The sequence below is a fragment of the Dipodomys ordii genome, unplaced genomic scaffold, assembly GCF_000151885.1.
Source record: "Dipodomys ordii isolate 6190 unplaced genomic scaffold, Dord_2.0 Scaffold80, whole genome shotgun sequence".
Taxonomy (NCBI): domain Eukaryota; kingdom Metazoa; phylum Chordata; class Mammalia; order Rodentia; family Heteromyidae; genus Dipodomys; species Dipodomys ordii.
The window spans coordinates 1672319-1695866 of NW_012267296.1; the positions used below are offsets into that span (position 1 = coordinate 1672319).

At 32.3% G+C, this 23548-nt stretch overlaps 1 protein-coding gene across 1 annotated transcript in view; it reads right to left on the minus strand.

Annotated features, from left to right (window-relative positions):
- Positions 1 to 23548, minus strand: part of Pcdh11x (protocadherin 11 X-linked) — a 695630-nt gene that overhangs the window by 618578 nt on the left and 53504 nt on the right. The window contains exon 5 of the mRNA XM_013024979.1: positions 3704 to 6208. Within this exon, the coding sequence (XP_012880433.1) occupies positions 3704 to 6208 (2505 nt within the window). The remainder of the gene's footprint in view (positions 1 to 3703; positions 6209 to 23548) is intronic.

Here is a 23548-nt window from a genome sequence, read left to right on the forward strand (position 1 = left end):
AGTAATTTCTTTCTTTCTTTTTTTAAAGGTAAACAGAGTAAATTCATTTATAATTGAAAGAATGGTAAGGAAAGCCTTGAAAAAAGTGAGACTTTCCATTTAGAAAGAAGCTCTCAAAAGGAGTATATTTTTCTAAGATGTGTCATACCCTCTTTTGATCTTGTTTTTTGTTTTTGTTTGGGGGGGTTCTGGTCGTGGGACCTGAACTCTGGGCCTTGGTGCTGCCCCTCAGCTTTACAGCTTAAGGCTAGCGCTCTACCACTTAAGCCAGAGAGACACTTCTCGCTTTTTTCTTTTTGCTTATATGGTGCTGAGGAATCGAACCCAGGGCCTCATGGATGCAAGGCAAGCGCTATACCACTGAGCCACCTTCCCAGCCCCTTGATTTTGTTTTTATGACCCATATGACTGCAGTCATGTTTCATAATATAAACAATACCAAGGCATCTTTAATAGGGAATATAAAGAACTTTCCTTCCCCTTTTTGTAGGTAAAATATGAACAAAGCTTATTTTTTTAAAAAAAAATTATATGTATAAAAATTACAAAAATTTGATTTCTAAATTAGTCAAAACATTACAATCAACATAAAATGTTCCATTTTTAATTTTTGCTCAACAAAATTTTGTTTTGGTAGGTAATTGTAGTTGACATGTTGGTAATAAATGTTTTCCAAATATTGGACTACATGGATTTGATTTTTTAATTATTGGTTAAGTAGTCTTTAAAACATTTTCATTCCCTGGATACTTTCCAGAGAATAACTTCCATGTAGTTCAACTTCACTTCGAAATTCCACGAGATGATGTTTAAACTTTTCAGCAATCAGACACCACATATGCTTCTATGTTTGAAAACTGATATGTTAATCATCAGTGTGTACACAAAGAACATTGTATTTCATCACAGTTGTTGACAGTCAAGAGTAGGTAGAGACGGTATGATAGCACTGTGTTATAATAATGCACTGTTACTTCCATAAATTTGAATTTTTAATCGCTAGGTTACAGCTAAAGAGAGCAAAAAGATCATTGAGGATCATCACTTTTAGGGGGAGTGGCTTTACCTTGCTTGCATTTATAGTAGAAAATTGAAATCAAATAAGTAATGATGTCAGCCAAATTTAGAAATCAAAAAAACACTGAAATATATTTAGGAAAGGAACAGAATTATGTTACTACTAATAAGTTTTATCTCCCTGTGATTTCAATAGTTGATGTCCTGGAATCAGTCTAGGACAAGAAAAATAACATATTATCAAAATCAGATGGCTGTGTTCTAGGAGTCTTAATTTCCCAAACATGCTACATAACTGAAATTTACCTACTACCATATTGATGCGCAGAATCAAAATTGATGAATTTAATAATAGTGAATATCTATCAATTCCAAGAGAACACAATTTATATCATTTGTACAAATGTATCATTTAAAATATGATTTCATCCAAAAATGATATATATAACCCTCTCAAGATTCTTTTCATCCCATTTCAGAAGTTGAAAGACCAGTTCAACTTCAGAACTCAAATTGAAAGAATTTGTTACAATTTTTTTGAAAGCAGGGAATTAAGTACTTCATATGTATATGTAAGACAATGAATAGCATATAGATATCTTCATAAAATGATGGTTTAACTTTTATCTTCCTCTTTGATTTTCAAATATATTGCTTTGAATATTCAGATGAGGGGGTCTCCATTAATTTATATTTATCATAAAACACTTTTTCTAAACCAAAAGTATCAAAAGTAACAAAATTGATATTAAATAGGCATTTATGCTTACTATTTTCTAAAGTATTAGGGACCAAATGTTATCTGCTTGCAGAAACCTGTAAAAAGTATTTAAAGCTGGGTGTCAGTGGTGCATGCCTCTTATACTATCTACTCAGAAGAATGAGATCTAAGGATAGGGATTTAAAGCCAGCCTGGAAGGAAAAGTCTATATTTAAGACATTTATCTCCAATTTGCCAGCAAAAAACCATAAGTGGAGCAGTGCCTCAAGTGGTAAAGTACTAGCCTTGAACAATAAAACTAGAGGATAACATCCAGGCCCTGAATTAAAGCCCCAGGACTGGCACAAAAAAAGTATTTCATTCCTTTTGCTTCCTCTGACATAATGGAAATTTTCTGATATGTTTTCTTGTATTTTAGTCTAGTTTTATTTCTTCATGTACATCTTTCTAATTAGAGGAGTAATGAAGTACTATGTGCAAGCATCATCCTAAACCAACTTTTGAAAATGTTTTTCTTGCTTTGCTTGATATATATTGAAATATCTGTCATCTGGTAAAAAAAAAATAATTTATTTTCTGTCCTAATTTCTTTAAGCAACAATGAGTTTTTAGTAACTTTTTTATTACAAAAATACTGTACAACATTCATATAGTGACCTAAACAATTTTCTCTTCAGAAATGTCCTCAAGAAAAAGAATGATAGATGGAGAAAATTAGTGTGTTTTAAATGATTAAATTTAAAGAAAAATATGTCCTGAGGAGATTTTAAGTATCTATTGTGTTTGTTACCCAAGATTCACCAATGTAGAAAATCATAAATCTCATACTTATAATTTTATTAAGTCTGAGCACATTTTCATAGCTTTTAGTCTCTGAAAGTGAAAATACTATTTAGAGTGAAAAAGACAAAATAATAAAGTGAACATGTGGCATGATTTTAAGAGAAAAAACAGATAAATCTATCACTTTATTAAAGAAATAACCAAATTTAAATCACTTACCTTAGTTATGAATTTCAAGATTATTTGTGCTCATTTCTCCATGGAATACAGATGAAGAAAAAACATACTCATTTTCATAAATGTATTGGGTTTTAAATTGCTGTGCATACATTTCTTGAGTTTTAATATGCTCTTAGTTCTCTTCGTGCCCATTAGAGAAAGCAAACACTTAATTTTCAAAAAGTCATTATCTTTAAGAATTTCTTCTGAAGGGCTCTGAATACCTTGCATAAATATGCAAATATTTAATTGGTGATATAAAATAGAGATCTCTCATGTATTTGGTTGCCTAGCTTGAGGATGACAGTGAACTTGTACTAACTTTTGTAATTCCATTCTTACTGTATTGTGTGAATAAAGACTTGATAAATTCAGTAATTGTATGTTACTAGAATGAAAATGATACTCTTTGTGGAACTGGAAACATGGTGGAGTACTGAGGGGAAAATAGTGGTATTTAATTACTTGGGAAATCACAGATTTTCCTGAGTGGATCTGGGAATCTCAGAAGCATTAATATTAGGACTGTCAGAATCTATGAAGCTTTACTGCAAGGTATATAGCCAGATGTTTCTGAAGCTCATGTACACAAAGGTACTGAGAGTATAGCTATTATCCTTACTAGGTAGTTTTTCGGTATATTCTCACACAAGGAGCATCATATCACTATCAACAGACAAAATTGCTCTTATTGTATTTTCACTTCATCAATTTATTCCCAATTTTCTTAGACTTAGCAGTTGTTTCCTTATGATTTTCTACCCAAAATGTATCTATCTATACCTATATCTATCAATATATGTATATATAAATTCATATATTTAAATAAATTCATATGTCTATTTAAATGCTATACAATATTGCTTTAGTTCTTCTTCAAATCCCCTTAATAATGTAAAACCTCAATCAACTGAAAATAACCAAAATGTAGCTAAAATTAGAATTCTTAAGTTGGTTACCTACCGGTCTGGCATGCACAGACACTGGGGTCTTGAAAGTTGTCACTTGATAGCTGCATTCAGAAACACTGTAGGGATCAGAACTGCTGGAAGAGCACTTGGAGATGGAATCACAGCCCACAAAGGTGTTATCTAGAGGCAGTTCCTGGATGATGTGGTGCTTTGAATTCAGAGGAGTTTCAGGCTGGATCTGAAAGGCTGGCTGTGGAGAGGCAGATTTGTAGTGCAGAGCCAAATCAGGGCTTTCAGGCTTGAAGGTAGTGGGTGTAGTGCCCCAGTTGTATTTGCCCATGGTTTGCTCTTCCATTTCAATGGGAAGGTCTAGTGTGACACTGTTTCCATCATTATCAGCATTATCTGCCTTTGCTTCTTCAATAGTGACGAAGTTGAGCAGCAAGTTTTTGGGGGCATGCTTCTTCTTCTTCTTCTTCTTCTTCTTCTTTTTCTTCATCATTATCATCTGCCGATTTTCTGGGTTTGGAGTAACCCATTCAGAATTTTGCTTGTTTTTCTGAGAAGCCTTAAGATGTGGTGATTGGTGACACCTTACTACTGCAGTGATGAAAATCACCAGGATGACAGTTATGGTGCCAGCAACAATGGCAACCATGATCTTGACATAGTCACTGGTTGGTGAGGATGCATCAATTGTTTCAATGTTTTGGGTCACAGGTGTTTCAAAGCCTTTGCGCACCAATTCACGAACCAGGGTAGCATTGGTCACTGTCTCGTTCACAAACAGATTAACAACTATAAAACTAAAAAGTGAATCGGGTTGTCCCAAGTCCATAGCTCTAACTATCAGTCTATGTAAGCCAAGGTCTGCAACAGCACATTTCTCCTTCAGGGTGATGTTGCCTGATACTTGGTCAATTACAAACAGTCCTTTTGTGTTTCCCCCAGTAATGCTATAAAGAAGTTCTGCATTCATGCCAGTGTCATTGTCAATTGCAAGGGCATTGAAGACTACTGTGCCTGGACTAGTAGAAGGTAGAACCAATTCAAAGGAGTAATTGGAAGGAGGAATGACAAAAACTGGTTTATTGTCATTGACATCAACTACATTTATGGTCACTTTAGCAGTAGAAGAGCGTGATACCCTCCCACCATCCTCAGCCTTGACATAGAAAATGTAAGATTCTTGTCTTTCTCTATCAAATGAAATATTTGGCCTGATGACACCAGTCTGTGGATCAATGGTAAATTCATCATTCACATCTAAAATAGAGAGATTAACTGCAGAATTCTCTCCATAATCAGGATCAGTTACAGTGATTAGTCCAACTGTGCCATGTTTTGGAAGGTTTTCTGGGACGTAGAAGTTGTACTCATTGTGAGTAAAAATTGGATTGTTATCATTCTGATCAAGAACAGTCACAAACACTGTGGCATTGGTCATTAATGGTGGTATGCCATTATCAATAGCCAGAACTGTGAAATAGTATTTTTCCTGCTTTTCTCTGTCTAGTTTCTTCACTGCAGTCAGGATGCCTGTACGACGGTCCAGGTTGAATTCAGGTGGAGCATCAGAGCCTAGCAGGTAAGTGATCTCAGCATTACGTCCACTGTCTGCATCTGATGCACTTATTTTTGTCAACTGTGTGTCAGGTGAGTTATTTTCAGGAATAGAAAGACTTATGAAAGGCTGTGTGAAAACCGGAGCATTGTCATTTTCATCTTTCACTTTGATGAGAAGCATGGATGACTGATTCAAAGGAGGTTTGCCAGCATCTGCAGCCAATAACTTAATGGCATATTCTCTGGTGGACTCATAGTCAAGATATGCTGCAGTCTCCAACAGGAACTGATTACTGAATACTGGTCTCAATCTGAAAGGAACTTCATGATCTGTGAAGCACGTCACTCTACCATTGTGGTCAGCATCCTTGTCTGTCACAGTTATAAGAGCAATTTTAGTATTGAGCGGAGCATTTTCAGAAAGCATCACAGTGCCATTGGTTGGATTGACAATGTATCTGATGTCGATTGAAGGGACATTATCATTGATATCGGTAACATTTATCAGCACCATTGCACTTGCTGGGGTTGATCCACCATCACTCGCCAAAACCAGTAACTTGTGGCTTTGTGATTCTTCCCTATCCAGTGGTTCTTTGACTGTGATAAGTCCCGTAGTGGTGTTAAGGTGAAAAAGTCTCTTGGCAAGGTTAGAGACTAGATTGCTAAAATAAAAATGAATCCTGGCGTTTTCACCAATATCGGCATCTGTGGCATGAAGCTGTGTTACTGAAGAACCAACAGGAGCATTTTCTGGAATACTGACTTCAATTTCCTGTTCCTTGAAGATTGGACGGTTATCATTTGTATCACCAACACTTACTTGCAAAATAGCGGTACTAGATCTTTGAGGAAAGCCACCATCTTCTACCTTTACTTTCATCACATAGGTATCTTTTTCTTCTCTATCCAACTCCTTTTGAACAATCAGCTGTGGCATTTTGTCTCCTTCTGGTGTTTCAATGATATCAAGGTCAAAAATGTTTTGTCCCTGGAAAATATAAAGTGAAATATAAATTTAATACAAAATAATATAACCATAAAAGTAAATATAAATTATGAGATATCAGTTATTTAGTTAACCTAGGAATGAAAATTATTTCAAAATTCATAATGGCATATGACAATATGATAAGGTCATGAAAGGATATCAGAAATCTTTGGTTTAAACTTTGTTTAATATTGTAATCATAATCAAGTTGATTAATCTTTCTTGATATCTATAAAATTAGAGAGTTTTGCTGAAAGATGCTTTGGGATAGTTTTAATTCATATTATCATGTGGTAATAAATGATACTCATTTATATGAGTGATCAAAAGGAAGAAGTATGTAGATTTTTAAAAAGTAATTGTCACTAGATTTCACATGGTAGATAAAGATATAGATGAGTTGCTCATAATAATTATAAACAAATTTTGAAATGCACTGCTGAGTTTAGTTGACTAAGACACTTTTCACACAATACATAATATCCATACATGACAATAAATCACATCTATTGAATTAAGTTGATAATTTTGACAGATGAATAACTGTGGTGCAAATATGAATTTGTATAAAATGCACAGAATAACTGTTTCTTATAGAAGCATAAAAAATTATCAAGTACTAGAGATGTAGGTACCTCAGTTTTAGAGTACTTTCCTAGCTGGCATAAAAATAACAATGCAAAGGAAAAGGAGGAGAGAGAAAGAAGGAAAGAAAGAAGGAAGGAAAGAAAGAAAGAAAAAAGAGAGAAAAGAAAGAACAAAAGAAAGAAAGATAGATAGAAAGGAAGGAAGGAAGAAAGGAAAGAAGGAAGGAAGAGAGAGAGAAAGAGAGGGAAGGAGGAAGGGAGAGAGGGAGGGAAGGTGGAAGGGAGGGAGGGAGAGAGAGAAAAAAGAGAAGGAGGGAAGGAAGGAAGGACGGAAGGAAGGAAGGAAGGAAGGAAAGAAGGAAGGAAGAAAGGAAGGAGAAAGGAAGGAAACAGGAAGCCTATTTTGAAAATTTATACCGTTTTAATTTTTCAACTTTTTTTGGTCATGGAGTTTGAGCTTTGATCTCTATATTTTATTTATTTTATGTGAAATAATAGCAGTATTTTAAAAATCATTTTTAAAAATCTGTGCAGAGGGGTTTCAACTCAACATGTCAATATAAGTAAATGATGCAGCTTAATCGGTGTCACTGCTTGCATCACACTTCTGTACAACCCCTGTCCATCACTTTTATAAAAACAATAAAAATGCATGAAGAATAAAAACAATAATAGTCACAACATAAATCTTAAAATAGTAAAATCATAAAGAAATTAATCTTAAAAGATTTTTCTAATTCTCAAGGTGATAATGAAATCTCAATGTCATCTACTGGATAAAGTTTGAATTGCTCTTTTACATTTTATGACAGATTAGTTCAATCTGAGTGTAATTATTTACAAAATAATATTTTAATTCTTAAAATTAGGTAAGGTTGAAGAAATAGTCCTTAGACACAATATCCATATATTAAATTAAATCTCTCCTTAGCTACACATGGGTATTCTGTTGAACAAGACATAGCACATTCCATTATTGTACAAGGTTATAATAGCAACACTATTCTAACATACAATTAATGTTAAATTGTATATATATATATATATATATGTTCTTTCACACAATAAACAGAAATGTGTTCTATGAGAAGCTTGTATGAAAAATGCTTCCTTCCTCAAATATTTAGATCTTTACAAATGACTTACTAACATATACTTAAACTTCATATTGTTCAAGGCACTTGAACAAGAGTTACCCACATGTCAAACACAAATAATTTTCAACAAACTTTGGGAGAGATTTCTAATTTGTTTGTCAAAATATGGTGCCAATATGAGCTCTTTATCATGGAATTATCATTACAAGCCTATTTTCTGTATCATCTCTTTTAAGAATAATTGATGACTAACACATAGACACAATAATATGCTTCTACCGTGGTAGCTGACTCAACTGATATACACAACCAACTGATAAATTAAAACAACAGTGAAGTTGTCTGCTTTATGTATGACAATGACAAGTTGAGAGAGAAAAATGTAAAAAGAAAAAGGGGTTTGAGTTTTAATCATCTTATTAACTTTATCATAAATGTGTTTTTTTTCACAAAATGCACAAAGAAATCTGTAAAGGTTGATCTGCACAACCCAGAATTTCAAATCTACTTATACTTTTTAACGATGTTTATAGGGACATACTTTACTTGAGAAAAGATCTGGATATCTCTTTGATATGTTAATCCTCTGTTGACACAATACATATGATTCAAAATGTAGATGAAATTCCCTTAGGCCTTATAAAAATGAATGTTAGGGGGCTGGGAAGGTGGCTCAGTGGTAGAGTGCTTGCCTCACAAGCATGAGGCCCTGGGTTCGATTCTTCAGCACCACATAAACAGTAAAAGTCAGATGTGGCTCTGTAGCTCAAGTGGTAGACCACTAGATTTGAGCTAAATAGCCGAGGGACAGTACCCAGGCCCAGAGTTCAGGCCCCACAAACACCACCACCACCAACAACAACAACAAAAAGAATGTCAGTACAAGGTAATACTCCTTGAATTGTTATATATAAAATGCATTTAAAATTTCTAAGAATGCAGCACCTGATTAACAGTATCATTTGTTACATGAATAAAATTAAATAGTTAATTACAGTTCTCAAAATATAAAACTTGAAACACTTGATTATCCTTATTTTTATATTATACTCTATGTAAACATGGGATATTCAGTACTTGCTGACTTAATCTTTTCATTTTACCTTAAATTACAGAGCACAGCTTAAAAATTATTTTCTGAAACAACTTCTCTTGTTAAAGATGCAATAAAAACTAAAGTGTTAATAGCTAGTAAAATTTTACAATCTAGTTGTAAACTTTTATTTTCATAGTAAATTATTACAAATCCTAGTTTAGTTATCTCAACAGGATATAACTTATGACATAAAATCATGCATCTGTCAAATGTCAAATACATATATCTGCAAAAAATGGAGAAACAAAAATTTAGAAACAAAAATTATATTACATGAGCTAAATATAAGAATCATTTACATAAAGAATGCTGATTTTGATTCTGATGTCATAACTGGCATTGATCACAATTACACAAAAGTGCCATTTCAGGTTCAGGTCAAGAAAGAATCACAGACTTTCTAATAATCTTATGTAATGGAGAGGAATTTATTTTGCTTTTGATTAATATTTCTTTCTAAATTCAAAAATGAACTTTGGAGTTGCAAATTCAGGATCAAACTGCTGAAATAAGTGAAATTTTAAGCCTGTCTGAGACTTAATTCTTTCTGGGAGCTGGCAAAGCCAAAGAACAGAAAGTTGATGCTGTAATATGAAATTCCCAAGGGAAGTTTTTTATATTCTACTTGTTTTCTTTTTCTTTTGAAAAAAATTAAATAAGGGTGACATATAAAAGCCCATATTATTTGCCTATTGTTCTGGGAAGAAATTAATGGAACCACTAGTAAACAGGATCATTTTTGACATACGCAGCTGCAAGACACCACTTCATTGCCTATTAGAAGGTAATAAATAACATAGCACTTTCAGAGTTATAAATCTAGTACAGTTGCCCAGAATCCATATACAGTGCCAGTACGCACTAAAAAGAGTTCCAAAGAGATTGGATTTTAAAACTGATTAAATGAAAACTGTTTACTCTATGTATCAAGAAATTCTGGAGAAAGACTAAAAAAAATATTTCTGAACTTTTGCTACTGCTTACCATAAAGAAATTTGATTTTTAAGTTTAAATTTTTTTCTTACTTGTCCTGATGAATATTTGAGACACAAAACATAGGAAGAAATGGAAAAAGCGACAATGATATGGCTGTTTCAAAACACAGTATGGAAATATATTTAATATTCTCAATTCAAATATAATGAGCACTATGGTAAATTTAATTTCATTATAGTAAAAAAAATTTGGATTGCTATAGAGTGCCTAAAATTACTAGAGAGAATAAATACTGCTATTCATATATTCAACAGTATGATACTACTTAGATTTTATCCACTATTTCTGGAACATTTCCTTCAACATATGTCTGTAGTATTGTCAAGGGAATTGCAATAGAAAATGGACTATAAAGCCGGGCTCCAGTGGTACTCAGGAGGCTGATATCTGACGATCACGGTTCAAAGCCAGCCTGGCTTGAAAACTGGAAGTGGTGCTGTGGCTCAAGCGGTACAGCGCTCGCCTTGAGCTGAAGAGCGAAGAGCACACAGACAGTGCCCAAGCCCAGAGTTCAAGCCCAACGACCAACAAAGAAAAAAGAAAAAGAAAAAAAGGAAAATGGACTATAAGTAATATAGCTTGAGTTGAGTTGTTAGTCACTTACTTGCCTACAGTCCTAAAGTCTGCAAGTCCCTCCCTACATTAAAAGTATATCAGAAGAAGATGGGCTGGGAAGGTGGCTAAGTGGTAGAGTGCTTGCCTTGCATGCATGAGGTGCTAGGTTCAATTCCACAGCACCATATAAGCAGAAACAGCTGGAAGTAGTGCTGTGGCTCAAGTGGTAGAGCACTAGCCTTGAGCTGAAGAGCTGAGGAACAGCACCTAGGCCTCATGACCACAAAAAAAAGCAGCAGAAGAAGAGTAATGTTTAACAAAGTATCAACTCTTTGGAAGAAATGAATTGGTGCTAAAATATTAATAAGCATAATGTTAATTTTTATAAATAGTTTAAGATATCACAAAAATTTTGTATTTATTCATTGATTTAGTAAATCCTACTTATTAGAACAATGCCATTCACAGAATATGTTTTGTCTTCTACTTCAAATGTGAATACAAATAAAAGAAATTCCTTTTATTGTTTTTTCTTCTATTTTATCAGATTTCAGACTAAGAAAATGTGGTTTTCCTTTGTGACTAAACTGTAGGTTTTCAGAGAGGTTCTTAAAATTTGTTTTTCTACTAAGCACTCTTTATGTATATTTTCTTACTTTATATTTTTTTTCTGTTCTAATTTTTTGTTCTTTTTTTATTGTGAAAATACCAATAAGAGTGGTTACAACTACATGAGCATAGTAATGAGTACATTTCTTTTATAGCATTGTCTCCTCCTTTGTTTCCCCTTCCCATCCCTTCCCATCCACCCCTCCCCGGACCATCACCCCCATCCCTCTGTCACACCCCCCAACTCTTCCCCACTTCCCCCCTTTCTCCCCGCCCCCCCCCCGCGCCAAAGTTGTAAAGTTCATTTTTTGACATAACGTCTTTTACATCTCATTGTTGCAATGAGCCCACCTGTATCCTTATTTAAACAATTTGATTTTTCCTTTCCCCTTCACAAATTATACCAACATCAAATACAGTGAAAACCGGAGTTATACCTTGGGGGAGGGACATACAAAGTAACAAAGAAATATCTTATAAATATATTAGAAACAATAGCAAGAAAGAAAAAACACTTGAAATGAACCTTGGGGTTCATTTCGCCTAATATCAACTTATCTGACCATTTCTGCTTGTCTCAGACAGGACCTGAGCACTACCCTTAGTTTTTGTTGTTGTTGTTTAGTTTTGTTTGTTTTTTGCTTAAATCTCACGCTCTACCACTTGAGTCATAGCTCCATTTCCAGCTTTTTGTAGGTTAATTGGAGATGAGTCTCATGCTGGCTTAGATCCTCCTATGAAGCTAGGTTTACAAGCAAGATCCACTAGCACCATTAAAAAATATATATATATATATATTAATTTTTACTAAATATTATTCCTTTTGGTAGCCATATGTTACTGTCATTACTTGGTTTACTCCATCTGGGAGAATAAACAAACTACTTGATTATTTTATTTAAAATATAGAATCAATGTTACAATTTCAAAGTGTTTACAAATATGTAATTCTAAATGCTAAAATAATTAATGATAGCAAGGTTGTCATATCTAGAAGAATTGACTAATAATTGCAACATTCATTCATGATGTTTCATTTTTTAAAGGATCGATTCTTCACTTAGTTTTATAAACAGAAAAGAGACTTTCAAAAAAAAGAAAAATATTAAACTGAGGGAATATGACATATAAAAAATAAAAGATGTAGTTTTATTCATTCAACAAATCCCATGTGCAGAAAAACCTTCATTTTTAATATTATAAATAACATTACACTTTCTTATTTGTTCAATTTGATTATTTGTGTTTTTCTCTCCTCTGCCTTTTCAGTTCCTAAAACTGGCAAAGTTTAAGTAGACAAAAAATTTTCAATACTACTTAAATGTATAATATATAAATTGGACTTGAACCAGAAATTTAATGTTTCAATTTTTATTTAATAGTATTTCCCTTAAAGAAAATATTTTCCAGCATATATTTTTAATCATTCTTTTAATTGAAAAACAAATGAAATACCATTTCTAATTGCTGATAATCAGCTCTTTTTATAATATCCCTTTCCATTTCCTAGATAATCTTAAGTTTAGGAAATTTGAAATTGGACTTGTTGCTATCATGAACCTATATCTAATACACATTGAAAAAGATTGCCCATATACCACATACATTGGTACAACTATATGACCTGAATTTCTTTTGTAATCTTGCATGCAATTCTTGAAACCACTTTCTTTTATTTTTTTGCAATTCTTGGCAAGCCTGGGCAAGTATTAATGAGATCTCAAAAACCAGATTGAGTGTGGAAGCATGTTCCTATGGCCCCAGTTACATGAGAGGTCATAAGTATAGGATTATATTCTGAGGTTAGCCTGGACAAAAATGCAAGACCATATACATAATAACTAAAGCAAAAAATAGAGTGCAGCTCAAGTGGTAGCATGACTACCTAGCAATTGTGAAGTTCAAGTTCATCTCCAGGTACTGTAAAGAACAGACAAAGAAAAAAAAACATAGAAAGAATTTCCAAAATCAAAAATTTAGATTCCCATGAGTGTATTACGCAGTTCAGTTAATATGGTGACACTTTCAGTCAGTAACTCATTATTTTCAGTTTTTTCAATTATTCAATGATCTATTTCCTGTCCTTAATTTTATTTAAAAAATGTTTTCAGGTGTGGGTCCTTAGCTTTTGTAACATTATTTTCCCAATCCTAAGAAGTTGTTTATGTAAGGATTTACTTTAATTACATGAAATTTTCTCTGAAATTTCATGCCAGAAGAATCTTAAGTTTTATCCATATGATGTTAATAAACAATCAGTTAGGTTTGCAGAAATTAAAATTTCTGGCATGTAGTTAGTGAGGCCAGAGGTACTAGTGAACTTCCTACAATGCATGAGACAGCTCATGCTATCTCACAAGAAAGTTATTCGTGCCCAAATGTCAATAATGTCGACATTGAGGCACCTTGGAGAAACACAATAAGAATTATAATCTTAGAAGGAAAACACTAAATAAATAATATTGAAATACAAATTTTATTCTGAATCCTGTATAACTACAACTATAAATGTACATTCTAATGTATTATGAAAGATGGAGGGAAACCAATAAAAAGCAATGGCAGTAAAATCAACTGTTTAGAGCAATATGCAGATTACAATTAAATGTAATTTACTTAGACTTTCTTAATTGGTGGTTAGTAAAACATTGGAAACACTTGAAGTCACCAATAAGTAATAATTTTATGAAAATTTAAGCTTTTGACCTAGATTATGTGTATGTTAGGGCAGAATAGAAACAAATCTGTTTTTATTTATTACCTCCAAGCTGGATTGGGAATGTGGTTTAGTGGTAGAGTGCTTGCCTAGCATTCATGAAGCCCTAGGTTCAATTCCTCAGTATCACCTACAAAGAAAAAGCCAGACATGGTGCTGTGGCTCAAGTGATAGAGTCCTTGTCTACAGCACAAAGAGACTCTGGGACAGAGCACAGACCCTGAGTTCAAGCCTCAGGACAAGCAAAAAAAAAAAAAAGCTCCAAGCTTTTAATCTATATTGTAACTTCTGATGTGGTGAAAGTCTACTCAAAAGTAAAACATAGCACTTGAAACTTTGTCAGTCTAGCTAATAAAATGATAGAGCTAAAGAAATCATTTTAATGGAAAAATAATAGGTGAAATTTATGTAAGACTATATCCTATGTAATATTTTGTACATTTAAAAATATTCAATTAATCATTTTACTTATTTTGTGTTAATATATAGATATATATTTCAATTTTACTTTTATCTATTAATCATACATGAGTTTTACTGTGAAATTTTTTAGTTTCATTTTATATACTTTACTCCTTTTCCACTGTATCATCCTCTCTTGTCCCACTTTCTTCTTCTCCTGAATCCCATCCTTCAAGTCGTCCTACTTCTACTTTCGTGTCTTAATATTTCTATGCTACATTCAGCATCTGGGAGAAAATACATGATACTTGTGTTTCTCTCACTTAGTTCTCTTAACACATTGATCACTTCAGAATGGAGAAATATATATTGCACCTACTGACCTTTGGTTTTCTTCTAAATTATTTAAATCAAACTTTGCTTCCAATTCCAAGACATGTTCAATCAAAACTAAAAGCAAGATGACAGTAAACAAGTGAAAATATTATGGGCATGGTGGCAGACAACTTTAGTGTAACACATGGCTGTATGAGACAGGAAAATCACCAATTCCACACCAGTTTGGTCTATATAGTGAGACCCTGTCTCAACATATATAAAAAATCTTATTCTAAATATTTGATATAAATAAATATATAACTACTTATTTGATAAGGTAAAATCTGTTATTGTTAATACTTATTAGGTGAAAGAAATATCTAGGAAAATATTTTGATAATCACTGGATTTACAGGTAATATTCATATTATTGTAAAATAAATTTAGAGTATCATGCATTACTTAGTAATTTACTGAAGCATATGCACTCCAAATTTAGAAAATGTGACAAAATATAGAAAATGTCCTACAACTCATTATACTTCCTAGTTTTTATAAGTATCAGAGAATATAGTGGACAATGCAAGCAATATAAAAACATGACATTAGCACTAAGTTGGAATCCACCAGAAAGTGTATCTAGTTCATTCTTACCAGTTATAGCAGTGCCATTCCCTTATTTTACTAAATACCTGTCATAAATGTCAAAGATGTGGCAAGTCTAGACAGCCAAGAGTTATAAAATAAATGCTTTAATGGAATAAGCTTGCAAAACAAAACTTAGTTAACTACATTGAATCGAGTCTCCATTTTGGAGGGTGTCTTTTATGATCTGAGGAAAGATTACTGACAATGCCATAAATAGGCAACTACAATTTCAATGTATGCACATCCAAAAATCTTAGTTTAAAAGGATGAAAATAAAGATAAGTTTAGTTATAACAGAAAAAACGTGTTATATTAGCAAATTAAAGTGTCTTCATAATATTTTTAATTACATGTCCACAAGATGATATTCTAAAGCATAATATCTATGAAATGTTCTTTAGTATAAATAAGTAACTATAATAAAAATGTAACAATTGGGAAATGTGATAAAATATCTTTAAACAATATTTCTCTTCTGGCAATTATAACACAAGTTAAATCTGCAGATATCTACAGAGTCTATATGTTACTATAGCCTGAATAAGTAACCAAGATTTGTAAAAAAAATAGTGTTTTCAAAAATATGTGAAAAATTGAACAACAAATTTCAAAGACTATGTAATTGATATAAGGCATCCTTTTTCAATGTATATTACATGAAAGTTCATGATAGCAAGAAGTGTAATTCCAAAATCTCTTTAAAAATTCCTGAAATTTTAACTAAACACCTATTTGCTTTGTCTTCACTGTTAGAAAACAGAAAATGCTATGCTTTGAAAGAAAAATAATTCACATGTAATGTCAATCAGGACAAAAAAAAATCTGTAATAACATTAGGCTTTCTAAATAGGTAGAATATTAATGATTTGGAAAGCAATTCTAGTGAATATTTGAGTTTATCCATGACTTCTATGAATAAATCTGCATTTGGGAAATTGTGACATAAATTTCCTGAAGTAGAGAATTTCTTTTTTTTTCTTTTCTTTTTTTTTTTTTGGTCCGGTCATGGGGCCTGAACTCTGGGCCTGGACGCTCTCCCTCCGTTCTTCAGCTCAAGGCTAGCGCTCTACAACTGAGCCACCTTGCCAACCCCTAAAGTAGAGAATTTCTAGAAAATATTTTTAGTGTGACTTAAAGGAAAATAACATGCAATTGGAAGTGATATGATTCACTCAACTTTGATGCATAAGAAAATATTGACTGGCTTTGAATAAATGAATATGTGGAAATATGCCAAATTACTTTCATGCACTAAATATTTATATTCAAAAAGCAATATTCAGGTGGCTGAGATCAAGGTTTCTTTTGATTACTAAGATCTAATTTAGTGAAATGATATTTATCAAAAAAATTGACCCTACTGTACATATTGTATAACATGGTAGACCTTATTAATGATAGTCTGGCAAGCATTTAGTAGAAACCAATTTTTATTTTTTGGTAAAAACGTTTTTCTATCAAAATCTAGTTTTGGATTTGGCTAACTGCCAAGAGGTGGTTGTAGAACAATATAAAGTTTAAAACCTACTAATAAGCAAATGGCCTATAAATAACATCATTACTCTAAATTCTAATGTATGCTACTCAATTGTTAATCAAGCTAACAAAACTTTGCACATTTTGTGTTTAATTTTACTTTTATGTTCAGAATTATTTATGTCTGCAGCAATTACTTTGAAATCTATTAACTAGTTACTTGAAGCAAATTCACTTATTTTTTATTAGTGACTAGTCTAAAATCCTCAAGGTATTTCAATGAATTAAAGGCAAGTTTCAGAGTAAACCTAATAAGAATTTATTTACTAATTCATTTAATCACTTATTCTCATAAGTAATGTAATTTAAAAACATAAAAGATACTGTCAATATAGTTAAAGAATAAAATAAAGGTTTGCAATATGCCTGGTTCAATGACTGTGCATGCATAATTTTTGGATGATGTTTGATCTGATATTTAGAAGAGTGATTACTTCTAATAGAATAAGATGAGCATGTGAAAGGCTAATATGTACATATGATAGTGAAATTATTGAGCAAAATTCCAAGAAAATTCATGATGAAAACAAAAACATATTTTGTAGAATAATTATGTCATAAAATATCCACATCTGTGATGGTGATATAGTAGGAAAACAAAGTACAAATTGTACAGAAATTTGATGACACAACAGTAGCAAATTATTTTCAAACTCAGCCTAGAGAAATGAAAACATTTCTATAAAGGATTTTTGAAAAATATTCCTATGAAGATTAAGTCACTATACCTCTGTTACAGAAGCTACTCAAAGCTCTTGAATCTATAACCCAATTCTAAATTTGGAAAGATGCTTAAGCATCTTTGTATCTCATCCTTCCTTTAGGCTCACACTAAACTGATCTACTGATAAATGGTTATTTAACAATGCATGTGTAGAGGACAAACTCAATAACACATTTAAGGTCTAACAACATTGTTTAATTTTTTTCAAATAACATTAAAAACCATGTTTATATAATGGATGATAATCTGAAGCTTCAAATAGCATGGATAATAATGTTATTAACAAGTAAACCAAGCAAGTAGAAGGGCCTGAGTGTAAATCCTAGTACCAGAAAGAAAGAACAGTAATAAAGTAAAAAAGGTAATGGATATGAAAAAGGTGAATTATATACATGTATGGAAATATCACAATATAACTCTTTTGCACAATTAATGTAGACTAAAAAATTTCAAAATCAAAATGAAATGAAATGTATTCTATTTCTAAAATCTGCAGAGAAAATTTTTTTAATTCAAATGAAAACCAGCCAACAATGTTCCAACATAGTACCATATATCTTATGTGATGAGGGTGTTTTCACTTTTCCATGCCTAAGATTGTCTGTATAATAGCTAACAAATGGGGAGAATTGATAACATTATTTCTCCCTCAATTTGAGAACTTCATAGATTTTCCATTTAGAGGAATAATTTGTTCGATGGGGTGATATGGCTCTTTGTAGATGGGTTACTTGGAAATAACTTTCCTTGTGGCAAAATTAAAAGATTTAAATGTTTGGTTCAAGTACACAAAACATATTACTTATGTCTTCAGGAAAAATGGATGTCTGAGATCACTAAGAAAATGTAACAATCAGCATAAGAAATTTATAATTTTATTCTGTATTCAACTATCATAGCTATCTTTTATTTATATGTTTATTGAAATAAGATGAATTTCTGGGAATAGAATATTTGTTAGGTTTTAACTACACAAGATTTTGCTTTTCAGTTTGTGATCTCTATATACATTCTTTCTTTTCTCTTTGCCAATCCTGGGGCTTGAACTCATGGCCTGGGCACTGTCCACTTGAGCCACAGCACCACTTCCTGCTTTTTCTGTTTATGTGGTACAGAGGAATAAAATCCAGGGCTTCAAGAATACTAGGCAAGCACTCTACCACTAACCCATATTTCTAGCCCTCTATATACATTCTTATATTCTTGTAATTATTCAACAAAGGAAAAATATTAGGTTCAACTAAAAGTAATCTATACTTTTCAATTTATTAATAAACTACTAAATTGTTTTATCTAAAATTAATGCATGCTTGGATTATTTAGTATTTCACTTGTTACTCTGCTAACCATTTATTTTTATTATTTTCATTACTGACATCAATTCTTCCTTCTTCCTTCCATTGTCTTTAGTATTCAGGTTATTGATTGTATTATGTTTCCCCAGTCTATTTAAAAGGGATGCTTCTAAACTGACACTTCTCCTCAGAGCATATCTTGAGCTTCTCATAAAACAAAAAGTCATGCTATTAAAAATGAAATACTTGTTGTTGTAGCAAGCTTTTCCTTGAAAAAACTCTAGAATCTATAAATTTACAATGATTACAGATAACTAAATATATTTTTCCACATTTCTCCTACAAAAGGCTAAGGGAAGAAAATTCTGAGTTACTCATTAGAAAAGGGATCAGACAAACATTTTCAGTATAAAAAAAAGAAGAGACAAGAGAAAAAATATGACTTTTAAATGGCATAAGAATGAGATGTAAATAAAGCAATTCCAGATGGCAAAGGTAGTATATGAGAAACTAGTCATATTAGCAGCATCACAGTCATATGAAAGGCCAGGAAGAGACAAAGACAAATGAAGAAAAAGAAAAATTTGATTCAAGATATAAGCTAAAGAAAGCAAATAGAAGGCTTAAAAACTTGAACTAGTTCCAGAAGTAAATGTGGAGCCAGTGGCATTGATTGAGAGAAAGAAATGATGCTGTCATATTTTTCCCTGTACATATACATAAAATATGTATGAAAAACTAAGCTTAGGTTATAAAAAACCTTTTTAAGGAATGAAAAGCATTATAGTTTAGAAAAATTGGGGATGATGAAAACCTTAAAATATAGAGTGTAAAAATTGTTTACAGAAAAACTCAAGCACTCAATTGATTTTATAGATTTTTCCATACTTCATTAATTCTTATAATATTCCTGTTTCCTAAAGATGATTACAATTTTCTTCATTATGTAGGGCAGAAATTAGAGACAGAAATATTAACAGAGAATTAGCATAATAAAACATAAAATAGAGACTTATATAATTACCATTATTAGTATTGATGACAACTACCATTGTCATCAAAATTTAATTATTTCTTATCTCAAAACAATTTTGCAGATAAAATTTGTCACAAATATCACTGACATAAATACAAATCTAGGGGGTGGGAAGGTGGCTTAGTGGTAGAGCACTTGCCTTGCATGCCTGAGGCCCTGGGTTCGATTCCTCAGCACCACATAAGCAAAAAGAAAAAAAGCCGGAAGTGGCGCTGTGGTTCAAGTGGTAGAGCACTAGCCTTGAGCTGAAGAGCTGAGGGACAGCGCCCAAGCCCAGAGTTCAGGCCCCAAGACCGGACCAAAAAAAAAATACAAATCTAGTAAGAAATTAAAATATTATAAATTGCTGAAGGTTCTTGGTAAAAATCTTCAAAAGGTAGATCGAGGCATTTTAACCTTCCTGTGACTGTAAGGAATTAAATAATTATGTTCTTAAAGGCAGCATGACCAATTGAAGACATATCATATTTTTCTTCTATGTTATCATTACTTTAAAAACCATACTAACTGTAATGCCTATTATTAAGCTATCTTGGGGACATTTTGAAAAGATTCAAAAATATATTTGTCCCTCAAGACTGTATACATTGGTCACTCATTAAATACATGCTAAATAAATGTGTTATATTTAGATGGTTGGAATTAGATTAAGATACTAGGTTTTAGTGCTATCTTTAAAAGAATATAGAACAGCTTTCTATTTTTACTTTACTTCATTCTATTAGAAAGGTTAAAATAATTGGCTTCTGAATATACAATAAGAAGGATGAGAAAATTTTATGAACATGCATAAAATCTCACACTAAGTGAGTTCTCAAGGATAAGGCAAATTAACTTGGATAATACAAAACACTTTATAACACCCAACGTAAAATTAGTTATATTTAAAGTTCACTTTAGTTCTAGTGTCTTTTCCTATTCTATAAACTCATATTAGTTTCCTCTTTATAAATGCAGAGATGTTCACAAATAACAACATATGATACCAAAAATATTTTTGCAATTTATTCAAAATAAGCAATAAAATTCTTATGATTCATCATCTAGACTTGCTGCTTATATTTCATAGAAAATAAATAGCATATAAACATCTATATTTATAATATTCTAATGGCTAAAATGTGTGTTTATTTGCTTTCAATTTTAATGTCCTTAGTTGTCCAGTAATGAATAATTAACATATTCTGGATATAACGATTTTAAATATGTTTATAGCGTAAGATTTGTGAAGATATGATTTCTGTGAGTAAATGGTCAATGAATGGAGACTATTTAAAATAATTAAGAAAATTAAACTCAGTGTTCTTTAATTGAATTTAACTCCTGGTTTGCCTTTCTCTGGTAATATCTACCTGTAGGTGGAACTCAAAGACCTTTTGACAAAGATATAATGAACTTCAAATTACAGTGAAAGCAATTTACATGTTCTACTTTTCAACTCTATTATTTAATTATTCAGAATTTCTCAATTGATTTAGGAAGTTGACTGTAAACTAATAAATGCAAAAGGAGAATCTTACTTTCTTTAGTGGTTTGTATTTAAGTAGAAACTATTATTCATGTGAATTTTATATTTTCACTTGAAAAATCTTCTAACATATTTTACCATTTTGATATGAAAATTTTACCTATCTATTAATTTTTTATCTGTATTGAAAATTAGTTCAGTGAGACAGTGTCTCTGCAGTACAGAATATTGTTAGTAAAACGAATATGGAATAGACAGAAGAAGCAACTTACACAAGCAAATGACCAGTATTGGATCATGTAGTACCCTTGATTAATAACATCAATCAGAAATTTAAAAAAAAAAGCAGAGCTCAAGGCTGGTGGCTCAGACCATTAATCCTAGCTACTCAGGAGGCTGTTATCAGAGAACCATAATTTTGAGCAAGCCCAGCAACAAGGGTCCATGAGACTCTTAATCGCGAATTAACCACCAAAAAGTTGAAAAGATATGTGGCTCAAGTGCTAGGTAGAGTTCCAGACTTTAGGAAAAGTGTGAAGCAACTTTTCAAGGACCTGAACTCAAGCCTTACTCCCAGAACATACAAAGTGTGTGTGTGTGTGTGTGTGTGAGAGAGAGAGAGAGAGAGAGAGAGAGAGAGAAAGAGAAAGAGAAAAAATAAAGAAAATCAAGTTGATCTGAACAAGTCAACTCCATGTTCTTTTTTTTTTTTTCGGTCGGTCATGGGGGCTTGAATTCTGGGCTTCGGTGCTGTCCCTGAGTTCTTCAGGTGAAGAAGGCAAGCACTCTACCGCTAGAGCCATAGTGCCACTTCTGGTTTTCTAGTGGTTTATTGGAGATAAGAGTCTCAAGGACTTTCCTGCCTACGTCAGCCATCAATGCCTGGCTTCAACTCTATGTTCTAATTGCAGTTTTATATCAAATATGTCCCCAATATATTTTATCAGTATTTAAATGTTTCTTTAACAGTCATCAAATCAAGCATCAAACTGATACTTACTTAGATATGGTAAGCAATGGAATAATAGTCTAAATCTGCACTTAAAAAATAAGTGTTCCTTAGTTGGTAACTAATAGGGGTATGATGTAAATAAACTAATCATATCTGGAAAGACATTTGTTTTTCTTTTTTCTTTTGTTGGTTGTGGGGCTTGAAATCTGGGCCTGGACACTGTCCCTCAACTCTTCAGCTCAAGGCGAACGCTCTACCACTTGAGCTACAGCGCCTCTTCTAGTTTTCTAGTGGTTTATTGGAGATAGGAGTTTCAAGGTCTTTCCTGCCCAGGCTGGCTTTGAACCGCGATCCTCAGATCTCAGCCTCCTGGGTACCTACGATTAAAGGAGCGAGCCACCGTCGTCCGGCTAGACATTTGTTTTTCTAAGTATCAATTTATAAATTCTAGAAGTGAGCCATATAAAATGCTGAACAACTATTCTTCCATGTGGGACAATTAATAACAGGTACATTTAACATAAGGCATTATTGGACTGTGAATACTAACTAGCACTCTTGATCATTGTAATGAAGTCAAAAGTAACTTAATCCTATTAGTATCACATTTTCATTCTAATTAGTCTTGACAGAATTAATAAGGATCTATTTATGAAGACAATGTATGTTATGTTGTCATTTTCCCCCCACTGGTGGTGCTCTTTTGTAATAATCTTAGCTTTCAGGGACCTAATAGTCATTAGCATTTAATTTTCCTCTTTCTTGTTTTTAAGCACAGATCAAAAATGTTAATCTGTACATGATGAACTTTAAATTATATAAAATCAAGTACTCATAAAATGAAAAGGTAAATGTCGTCAATATTGGGATTTGAACTCAGGAACTGGCACTTGAATCATGCTTCCAGTCCTTTTTTGTTTAAGTTAATTTTGAGACAGTGTCTTGCATTTGGACTAGTCCAAATATAGGGGAAATTATATCAAAATATGATGGAGGGTATTACTTGGATGACTTTATCTGAAGTAGATAAAATATTTCCTGTCCTGATTTTTTCAAGAACTCTTATAGATTTATCTTCATTATAAGGCATCAGAATATCTTCTTAGTTTAATTTTATTGTCAAAGTGATGTACAGAGGGATTACAGTTATATATGTAAGGTAATGATTGCATTTCTTGTTGAACATTGTGACCCCTTCCCTCATTTTTTGGAACATAATGTCTTTTTTAAAGCTGAAAATTAACCTTAAATTGACATAGATGTTTTACAGAGCAAAAGTACTTAGTAAGAACCTCATTCTCTCAT